General features: G+C 34.6%; 1 protein-coding gene across 1 annotated transcript in view; it reads left to right on the top strand.

Moving 5' to 3' along the window:
• The window catches only part of LOC135221985 (cell adhesion molecule 3-like), a 618236-nt gene that overhangs the window by 505124 nt on the left and 100612 nt on the right, over positions 1-12500 (top strand). The window contains 1 exon segment of the mRNA XM_064260087.1: positions 10991-11196. Coding sequence (XP_064116157.1) covers positions 10991-11196 — 206 coding nt within the window.

The following is a 12500-nucleotide window of genomic DNA, read 5'->3' as shown; positions in this document are numbered from 1 at the left end:
ATGTCTGGAAGCCAGGTCATGTAAAGAAATCACTTACTCTAATGATTCAGTCTTGGATTCTTGAGTAATATGACACGAATTTGACAACTGTTTCGTTAATATAAAATAAAAATATTCGAGTGAGTGTCGAAGACGTAAATAACTAGAATAATCTACACACACATATTAGAAAAGATTATTTATCTGTTATCCTGCTATCACTTGCAATCCTTTGGTATTCATCCTTTTGTCACGACAGATAAAAATAACTCCACCATGAAGCTGAATTCCTTTTCAATACGATGGAAGATGGTAATTGCGGTATTTCCATTAGGATTTTTTTTTTTCATAGTAACCCAAGCAATAAAAAACAGGAAAAAATAACTGGGAAAACCATTTCCCTATCTATGTATATATATATACAATACATATATATATATATATTATATATATATATATATATATATATATATATATATATAAGTATATTAGTAGGCAAAGCCACAGTAATTTGTATTTTCTACTCTTTTAACATTTATAATACGCTTTCTTGCAGCTATATGTTAGTGGCATTCTTTTCTCTTCAGCAGAATTTTATGCTTTCGCATATATATATTTTTTTCTACTTGCACTTTTAGCTTTGTGCTTGTCCACGCTTACGAAAGGCGAATGTATACTAAAATCAAATCAGAATTGACACTGGAGTAGGCCTCTCTCTCTCTCTCTCTCTCTCTCTCTCTCTCTCTCTCTCTCTCTCTCTCAAACAATTCTGTACAGCCAACATTCGTTTGCCTTTCCACGTCCAAATGAAAGAGAAACTGAGGGATGGATTATTCAACTCGTCCTCAAAGTTGACTGCGGGTCGCTAATTGAATTACTGTATTTATTTAGATTCCCTCGCACATTTTTTAACCCAAAGTGCTTCTCCAGAAGTATTTCATTTTCCTGGAAAAAAGGAAGAGGAGGAAAATGGGATGATAATAACAATGGGAGGAAGAAATCAAATATTTTTTTCTGATTTATCCATCGACCCTGCCCGATGACCCAGAAACATTTTTATCTCTGACTCTATTTCTTTCACTTGATCACATATTCCTTTCAAAACTTTATTCTCAAATCAACAAAATCCTCTAGATGTAAGCTCACTGTTTGACCATGATTCACTTCCGTATAACAATACATATCTTACAGTTATATACAATCTTACGCCCGTAAGCAGATTCGGTCTATTTAAGTCAAGTACGAAGCACATTCACCTGCTCGTTGTTCTACTTGCGTTTATTAATCTTTCACTAAATTCTAACTCGAGACAACTTGTATCGAATATCTTTGCCTCTGAAGATTTAAAAGACTCAACCCACCCTCGCTGATACTCTCTTCATCTCATGTTATTACATCCTTTTGAGCATAATCTCTCCTCATCATCCCAGTTCTCCTACTGTCTCTCTTGATATATGAAGCGTGTTACGGAACAAAGTTGATAAAACCTGAGGTGCTTTTGTGACTACAACATATTACCCGCGTACCCTAAGTCAGTCAAGTTTCTGTCGCTCTGTATGATCATTATTATATTATAGTACTATTATTATTCGGTAGGTGAACCCTATCCGTATGGAACAAGCCCGCAGGAGCCACTGACTTGAATTTCGAGCTTCCAAAGGGTATGGTGCTCATTAGGAAGTAAGAGAAGGCAAAGGGAAATACAGAAAGAAGAGATCTCACTTATTAAATAAAAATAACAAATCGATAAAAAAATTATAAAAATGCAAGGGAATAGCATTAAGATAGTAGTATGCGTATCTGTATATTAATGTGTATTAACACGTGTCTATGGGTAAGACGTACGCCTCTCTCGAAACTGTCACTTAATGAGCAGAATGACTACAGTCTGACCCAAACTTCAATATAGTGGGTAGATATCCATGTGGTTAGAACTTTCCCTCACGACCAACGTATAAAACCACAATTTTGGACAGTCTATGTACTCTCATTTTAATAAAAATAATTATAGTAATAATAATAATATAAGAAAAAGAATGAGTACGGTGAGTATCGACCATCTTACATTGCACCGCGATGAATGGTATGCAATAATTCTAAACTAATAATAATGCTTTATAAATCTCTCAAAGTCGGTGTCCTAATTTTTCCATAATTTTCCAACGCACCATATTTTGCTAAATAATTCATTTTCTTTTATTTCCATATTATTTCAAAGGGAGAGAGAGGAGAGAGAGAGAGAGAGAGAGAGAGAGAGAGAGAGAGAGAGAGAGAGAGATCGCGCCCGTACGATTGTCCATATGTTTGTATTATGTGGTACGCGTATGAAACGTCACCCAATATATTATTCAATCAATGCATCAATGCTTTGTTGAATCCAGGACGGTGTTTTAATTGAAACCAATCCACAGGGTTTTTTATCATAAATGATGTTTCGCGAAGGTAAAGAGTCAACAACTGCACATTGGTACTGAAAATGAATGAGAGATATTGACCATTTTACAATATTCACGTTACACTCTAAACTAAGAGATGAGGAGAATGAGACAGAATCGTGACTGAAAAACATGGAACCTCACCCGACCCCCACCCACAAAACCCCTCTCACCGGGACAGGTTGATCCTATGAAGCGACATGCAGTATATATGATAAGAATAGTTCCATAAATAAAAATGGTGAAAATTCCCCGTAAGAATGGAACTTCAATCAAATAATAACAATAATAAATAATAATAATAATGGTGAATGCATCCACAGTTGTGTAATATACAAACGAAGGCTTTAAAGAACATGCTCGATTCTCCTGAAATCGAGCAGGTTCTCGAAAGCTCTCGCTTTGTATGTCTCAACGAGTTTATCTTCTAGAGGCACAAATATACCTTCCCTATCATACGTCGGGAACACGTTGCACTATATACAGACTGCAATTACCATTTAGCGATCAGAATCATAATGAATAATGATCATCTCTTAACTAAGTATGTTTGCTAAGCATTTTCCTTCTCCGAGATATTCTAGTTCTAGGTTTTTCAGCATACACTATCTGAGTTGGAATAGCACACTGCACGTCTCAAGAAATCTTGCGAAGGATATCTCATCTATATTTCCTTAATATTTTTAATGCACATTAAAAAATTTCCTTTAAAGCTGCAACATGGCATAAAAGTCTTTGCTTTGTCATCAAATACGTTTCAAGCTGTCTTAACCTCACACGCTGCCTAAACCTTTGGATATTATGGAAAAAATGGGATTCCCATCTTTAACACATTTTCATTATGATTATCTCATTATTTAGAAGTGGTTCTAGCTACCTGTCAATGTTTTCTTCTTTTTTTTCTTTCTATTCACACATTGCGAATGGTGCTTGGTATTACAACAAAACCACACTCTGTACAGGAATCAGAGGTTTGGGTGCCTGTAAAAGAAAAAAAAAAGAAAAAAAAAAAAAAACATTTCCTGCAAGAAATACATTATGCACATGGTGTGTAATTTCATTATACAGTAGGCGAATTCACCGCATCACGAAGACATTACCGAAGCATTTGCTTAGCACCATCCACGTTGCATGCAAGGAGGTGGGTGTGTGTCTGTTTGTGTGTGTGAGTTTACGTGTGTGTGTTCCAGCCAGATACACAACGTTACAGCTTCACACTAAACTTCAACTGCACGCATAATTCACGAGGCTCTCCATTGATTTACTATAAATTGTGATATAAAATGGACAATGTTAACACGATAAGATTCAATAAGCAGAAGGAGAGGATGTCGCGACAATGTTGTTGATGAAATTGAAACACGTTTTTTCCACTTTAAATTTGACCGTTTTAAACAATATGTACGTGTCTTAACGGTTGTTTTACTCACGTGTATTATAGACATCTGCATTCCTTATATATATATATATATATATATATATATATATATATATATATATATATATATATATATACTATCGTGAATGAAGTATACATACACATACATACATACATACATGAGATGAATAGTGAAACACCCGATGTCCAAGTTCAGCCCTGATAGGAAAGGGGGCTGCGGGGATTGAGAAGGGGTGAAAAATAAAATTTAAAAAATGATAGATATTCGAAGTCACTGGGATGAATAGAAACACTCCTGATGCCCTTCAAGTACAAGTACAGCCCTGATAGGATGGGGGTGAGTATTGGTGAAATATAAAATGTAGAAATGCTGGACAATGTAACTGGAACAATTATCTTGACAAGAATTGGTTGAAGGGAGAGAGAATGAGGGGGGCAGAGAGAGAGAGAGAGAGGAGAGAGGAGAGAAGAGAGAGATGAGGAGAGAGAGAGAGGGTTCTATATATATATACTATATATATTATAATATATTTTATTATATATTCTATTTCCTACGAAAATTCGCCATGGGTGGGGTGTGTATGTATGTATTAGTATGTATCTATGTATGTATATATATATATACTATATATATATATATATATATATATATATATATATATATATATATACATATATATATATATACATATATATATATGTATATATATATATATAATATATATATATATAGAACCCTCTCTCTCTCTCTCTCTCTCTCTCTCTCTCTCTCTCTCTCACCCAATTCTTGTCAAGATATTGCTTCAGTTACATTGTCCAGCATTTTCTACATTTTATATTTCACCAATTCTCACCCCCATTCCTAGCAGGGCTGTACTTGTACTTGAAAGGCATCGGGAATGTTTCTATTCATCCCAGTGACTTCGAATATCTGTCATTTTTGAAATTTTATTTTTCACCCCTTCTCACCCCCCCGCAGCCCCCTTTCCTATCAGGGCTGAACTTGGACATCGGGTGTTTCACTATCCATCTCAGAAATCTGGAAAACTTTAGATTAGACACTAATATATGTAGTTGTCAGTTACTTTTACGTCATCACCTTCCCACCCCTTCTCAGCCCACCTTCCTATTGGGCCAGAACTTGGACTGAGAGGGCATCCTTCTCAGCGACCTCAAAAACTATAGAATAGGCACTAATATCTGTCGTTTCAGTTATTTTTACATATCACCCCTTCCCACCCCTTCTCACTACCCTACCTATCAGGGCTGAACTTGGACTTAAAAGGCATGGGAAGTGTCACTACTCTCAGCATCTTCGAAAACTATGTATTTGGCACTAATATCTGTCGTTTTGGTTATTTTTACATGTCGTCCCCTTCCCAGCCCCATCTCAACCCCCACTCCCTGTTGGGGACTGACCTTGGACTTAAAGGGCATCAGAATTGTTACTAATTTATCTCAGCAACCTCGAAAACTATGGATTAGACACGAATATCTGATGTTTCGGTTATTTTTACATCACCACCTTCCCACCCCCTTCATACACCTTCTTCCATAGAGGCTGAACTTAGACTTGCAGCATCTGGAGTGTCACTATTCATCTCAGCAACCTCGAAAACTATCGATTAGACAACAAATGTTGTTTTCTGTAATTTTTATATTTCAGCCCTTTCACATCCCCCCATTTCCCACGACATCCACCTCACTTTCGTGCTAGTGATGTCGTACTCCCTTAGAGTTCTTTCCCAGATAGTAAGTCATATGTATACCAAGTTTTGTTGAAACTGCTCAATGCCTTTCAAAGTGTAAGTGGAGCATACACACACACAAGCTCATACATCCATATATATATATATAGATATATATATATATATATATATATATATATATATATATATATATATATGTGTATAAATATAAGTCATACCACATTTCCGTGATTCATATACATATCGAGCTACAATGTCCTTTAATATCTAATTCGCTCTACCTCGGAATTAATATATTTTCATATATGCTTAACCGAAGGGGAATTTTTTCTCAATAATAGACTTGCCTGGACCCGGGCGCGAACCCATGGAGCCTTTCAAATCCAGGAACGTCAGAGAAGCTTTTACCTACTATATATATATATATATATATATATATATATATATATATATAATATATATATATATATATATATATATATATATATATATATATATATATATATATATATATATATATATATATATATATATATATATATATATATATATATATATATATATATATATATATATATATATATATATATATATATACACATATATATAGATATATATAATATATATATATATATATATATATATATATTTATATTATATATATACATAAATATATATATATATATATATATATATATATATGTATATATATATATCATATATATAAATAAATATATATACACATACAAATATATATATGTCTGGAAACGGGATCCTGTGGAAAAGAGGACAGATTGCTCCGACTTGGCGGATGTGTGTGGAAATCTGAAACGCCTCTGTAATTTTTTTTTTTTTTTTTTTTGTGGAAAGTTAAAAATATTGTCGGAATCACGATGCGAATTTCAACAGCGTGGAGTTATCAGAATGACGTTAGACAGCAGTTTTATAAGCGAAAACTTGTAAACTCGAATTATATTTTAAAGACTATAGCTCATATCAAATTTTTAACACTAAAGCTGATATCCAATTTTAGACAAAAGATGACATCAAATTTTAAAGGTAAAAGATGATATCCAATCTTAAAGACACAGAATGATATCAAGTTTTCAATACTAAATCTGGTATCAATTTTAAAGACCAGTGCTAATATCAAATTTTAAAGACTAGAGCTGATATAAAATTTTCGAGACAAAAGATGACATTAAATTTTCAAGTTAAAAGATGACATCAAATTTTAAAGACAAAGGATGGCATCAAATTTTGAAGGCTAAAGTTGATATCAAATTTTAAAGACAAGAGCTGATATCAAATTTTAGACTAAGCTGATATCAAAATCTAAGGACTAGAGGTGATATCAAATTTTGAAGGCTAAAGCTGATATCAAATTTTAAAGACAAGACCTGATATCAAATTTTAGACTAAAGCTGATATCAAAATCTAAAGACTGGAGCTGATACCAAATTTTAAAGCCTAAAGCTGATATCAAAATCTAAAGCTGACATCAAATTTTAGCTGATATCAAAATCTAAAGACTAGAGCTGATATCAAATTTTAAAGCCTAAAGCTGATATCAAAATCTAAAGCTGACATCAGATTTTAAAAGACTGAAGCTCTCATCAAATTTTACAGACAAAAGCTGATATCCATGTTTACCGTCTGTCTAAATACCGACGATCGAATCGGCCGAAAGGAAAGGCAGTGAACTCGTTCTCCTCGAACTGGAACAGTTTCCTTCCGCGTATCAGTTTTCACGGACAAATTTTCCTCCTCGAGGTAAATGAGTAGGACGAAGATCAGGAGGAGGAGGAGAAGGAAGTTAAATGATGAGCGTCTTAGTTAGACAAAAAAAGAAAAAAAAAAAAACCCTTGACGAGGTTGATATCCGACGCTATAGGTTTTCAATGCCTTCGCGACTAGATTAACATCCGGGAGACCCTTCAAGAAACTGTGAAAATAGATATGTGCTGGGTCTACAAATTTATGATATAATATGATAAACCCTATGTGGTGAAATTTCACACCTATGGACTCTTAGATGATCTATAAATTCGGGGGCCCTAATGAGTGAGAAAATTGGGTAAAATCTGATTGTATGCAAACTGCCCATGAACAACCACCTGAGGTATAGTAGTACTTTGGTTCCAATTTATTTATGAACCTTGTGGGTCAACTAGTAGGCCCCTGGCCTTTCAATTTGAGACACTTGGTTTCGGTCCCAATGTGAGTCAGAAATTTATATAAATGTATATCTATTTCTATATCTATATCTATATTTATATATAAATATATATATATATATATATATATATATATATATATATATATATATATATATATATATATATATATATATAGATAAAATATATATGTGTGTGTGTGCTTTTGTATTACTGACAGTCAGACGTTAACAATATAGCTATATTTGCGTTGGCCTTCAATAAGATCTACTTTGTGAAGGGTTCACTGAATAAATCTAATTTATATAATGCGTTCCTTATATTTTTCTTCTTCACCAGCCATTTTGGTTTATCATTAATGAAAAATTCTAAATAAGCACTGTACAGTCGGATTCAAAGTCCTATGACACTAGCGTCATCTCTGGATAATAAAAGTAAATAGTTGTGAATTACTTCATATTTCATCATTATGAAAACAGACATCTTTTAATTATTTTTTGGAGTAAGACTCCAAACTATGTTGCTGTTGGGGGCAGGGGGTAGGAAAGGCTTATGGAAAAGCCTAAAAAGATCTGAAAAAGGTGTTTTGCGTTGAGTTAAAGATACGGGAATTATAGGATAGGATATTAAGATCCTTTTATTAAAGTGAAAATGTAAAAACTTAACAATGTGCATGTTAAACAGTAGAGAACAATTATTTATAATAATATATAGTGTATTCATTTTCATTTGCGTTGGTGAAACGACGCGCTATTTAACAGTAGATTTTACCACGACCCCCCGAGTAAGATGGAGGTCGGATCACGCCCTGTTTCTAAAACTCCCTGAGTATTGTTTTCGGTCTCATTTGGAGATGTCATAAATACTATTTAAACAGACTCCTCGTCTTGCACTATCCACTATACATGATCCACTTTACATAAAAAATTAAACGGAATTCTCGTCTCGAACTATAAACTTTACATAAAAACATTTAACGGAATATGGTCTCGAACTGTCCACTTTACTCATATATAAAAGAAATTTCAGGTCTCGAACATTTGGTCTATATAAATATAAAACGAACTCCTGGTTTCCAACAATCCACTTTCATAAATATAAAAGAAACTCCTGATCTCGAACTATCCACTCTACATAAATATAAAATTAACTCCTGGTCTCGAAATATCTACTTTAGGTAAATACAAAACGGACTCCTGGTCTCGTACCATCCACTTTACAAAAATCCATCGGAGAAAAAAAAACAGATCCTTTCTTTCACGATTTCTCATGAAAAGAAACGCGAGAGCAATCATCGGCACAAAGAACAGCTGGATGCATTGCGATTGGAACCGGAAATGAACGGTCATTACATCTATTGCATATTAATCATCTCATTACAATACGGGGGATTTTCCTCCTTACCATTTTCCGTAATGAATATGCTCTCCGGCGAGGTAAATAATTTCCCATTTTTTTCAAGGGTATTTTCTGTCTTTAAAAGTATTCATACAGTTTTCATACAGCTGTGTTTAATGCGGGTCGTATTATGTTGTCACCTACGTCCGTCAGTGAATATTCTGTTTGTCTATTCGCCTTTAGCCTGTATTCACTTCTCTCCGAATGTCTTGTGTGTGTGTGTGTGTGTGTGTTATATATATATATATATATATATATATATATATATATATATATATATATGTATATATAATATATATATATATATATTTATTTATTATATATATATGTGTGTGTGTGTGTGTGTGGTGTGTGTGTGTGTGTGTGTGTGTATCGTAGATGACTTGTAAGAGGGCAAAAAAAAATTATTACGAATTAGTCTAGGATACTTACCGTTGTATGAGATATGGAGAGAAAAAAAAAAAAAAAAAAAAGGAGTCTGTGCCTAAAGAAGTTCATTCATTGTGATTCAAAGATCATTCATATAAAGGGTCTTTCATTGTATCTTTAGCAGTAATACACCAGCGGGCGTATGCTGATGTTTGGGATTGCTGTATGTATGTATGTATGTATGTATGTATGTATGTATGTATGTATAAATAAATATATATACATGTGTGTGTATGTATATGCATATATATCGATATATATCGATATAATGTATGTATGTATATATACATATATACGTATGTGTGAGCATTACATGTGTGTAACCTTGCATCAGATAAATATTAAAAACCCTTTCTACAATAGAAGCAATTTCACAATACCTGATTCTCAAAGCAATGGACCAAGAGACCAAATCCTGTGATCGAGAATAAGCGTGTATTCAGAATCATCAATGAGCGAAGAAAGAACAATGTAAACTTGAATGTATTAGTAAATTTTGAAATAATTACCTCTTTCGGAGAACCAATCATAACCCCAGTTCCGGTGGGAAATGAAGAGAATTTCATTTCAACTATTATTGACTTAATCAACTTAATTGGTCATTCTAGAATTTTGAGGGTTGCAAAGGATCGTCTCGACTCACCTGAAAACCCGTTATGCCAACAGAAATTGTAGAACAGATGCAAGACTAATCTAAAGATAATTGAATTACAATAGATAAGGGAAATCCGTTGGTCTGTTATATCTGCCTCTCCCACTGGAATTTCTGTCCTAACATCGTAGGGTCTCTGTAAAGAGCGGCCGAATTCTAATTGAAATTCATAACGGGTTTTATGCTCTACTGATGATAATCCCTCTGACCATTAGGACTGGCGACTGTGCTGAGCCTTTTGATTACTTTGTGTCAAGGTCTGAGTTTGAAATCACGCCCATTAATTGATAATACTCCTAAACAAATCTGAGACTTTATTTCCTCGAAGTGGGATAGCGCTGTCAGTATACCTCAAGTGGTGCACTGCAGGCATTATTACTAAAGTGTGTCTGCAGTGTCCCTTCGGACTTTAGCTGCAACCATTTTTTACCTATTCCCGCTTCCTCTCTTGAATTGCTTCCTACCTCTCTAACTATTACTTCTTTGTAATAGTTTACACCTTTACATAATTGTGATTCGCCTCTATCTTGCTGTCCATTCTCTCTGACGTCCTATCTTCGCTGCTCTAAGCGCTGAACAACAATAAACGCTCCAGTTCTTTCTCAAGAGCCTAAATGTCAATGACCAAGCAAGTCTGACCAAAACAGACATAAAAACAGACAGACACAGGAGTCAAGTTAAACAAAAATCACCTTAATAAATTACCTGAAAAATTCAAGTAATGAAAACGATTTTAATCCCAAATATCCACTTTAGAGCATTTCCAGATAAAGATCGCCGCCATTAACGTTTACCCACTTGTTTTTTTTCAGGAGGCTGGGCTCTTCGCATGCGGAATTTCGAGGTGCCCCTGCACGTCTACCGCGGCAACAGCACCGTCCTCAAGTGCGAGTTCGACCTTCAGGGCGAGAGGTTGTACTCGGTGAAGTGGTACAAGGGAGGTCGTGAGTTCTTCCGCTACGTCCCCAACGAGAGGCCCATGAAGCAGGACTACCCCGTTCAGGGAGTGAAGGTGGATGTGAGTGATGGGAACAGGATTTCTGTTTTTCTTTCGGTTCTTGTACGCTCTCTCTCTCTCTCTCTCTCTCTCTCTCTCTCTTCACTGTATGCTCCAACAAATGTAGGAAGTCTCTGAGTCTCTTTTTCTCTTCACTGTGGTCATGGTCATAGTCTCTCTCTCTCTCTCTCTCTCTCTCTCTCTCTCTCTCTCTCTCTCTCTCTTCACTGTGTGCTCCCAATAAATGTAGGGAGTCTCTCACTCTCCCTTTCTCTTCACTGTGTAGGTACTCACTGTGACTGTAGCCTCTCTCTCTCTCTCTCTCTCTCTCTCTCTCTCAACTGTATGCTCCCAACAAATGTAGGAAGTCTCTCACTCTCTCTTTCTCTTCCCTGTGTACTCACTGTGACTGTGGTCTCTCTCTCTCTCTCTCTCCAGTGAATTGTCTAAGTAATTGCAGGGAGTTTCTCTCTCTTTCTCTGCACTGTGTAGTGTACTCACTGTAATTGTGTGGAGTCTCTCTCTCTCTCTCTCTCTCTCTCTCTCTCTCTCTCTCTCTCTCTCTCTCTCACTGATACACTGAATACACATATACTCACTCATCAAGCTCTTTAATTCTCTAGTCTTATACCTACCATAGGACAATACTTGAGCCTTTTCTTTCTGAGGTTAAGGGGTCTGTTAATTTTTTCCACTATACATTTTCATATTTTCAGGTGAGTCAGACTCTTTCAGAGTTATAAAGAATCATCTGCTCGTCAGTCTAGAGATGTTATAAGTCATTTGGGAAAACCCAATGTGGTTAATGTATTACTATATGAACCGAAATAGCAAAGTTTCAAAGATGTACAGGTATTACAGAGTAGTTAAAAAAAAAATAATATAATAATAGTTAATGTACTTTTAAGGCTCAATAATTGTGATTGATCACATGATCTCCAGTACAGAAAAATAAGCTTGCCTTAAACATTTTCTATCATTTAATGTATGAAATATCAAAATATTTGAGGTTTTAACTATTTTTTATCTCTGAAAATTTTTATTTAAAACATCATCAGTCTTTATACATTGTTATATTTTTTAAATATAAATTTTCAGTGATAAACAAAAAAACACTATACCGCAAGTTAACCGAAATTAGGACTTTAAGTAAGTTTCAATGAAAGATTCGTAAAAAATACATTAAATCAAGTATCACTATTTTTTTGGGGGGGTGGGGTGGGCACAACATTGAACTTGGATAAATCGTCTTTCTAAAGATGTACCGTAATCTCGTCATAACTGTGACAATACGGGTATTTTATATATATATATATATAATATAT

The sequence above is a fragment of the Macrobrachium nipponense genome, chromosome 3, assembly GCF_015104395.2.
Source record: "Macrobrachium nipponense isolate FS-2020 chromosome 3, ASM1510439v2, whole genome shotgun sequence".
NCBI lineage: Eukaryota > Metazoa > Arthropoda > Malacostraca > Decapoda > Palaemonidae > Macrobrachium > Macrobrachium nipponense.
The sequence above is the reverse complement of the archived record's forward strand: the minus strand, read 5'-3'. Positions and strand labels throughout refer to the sequence as shown.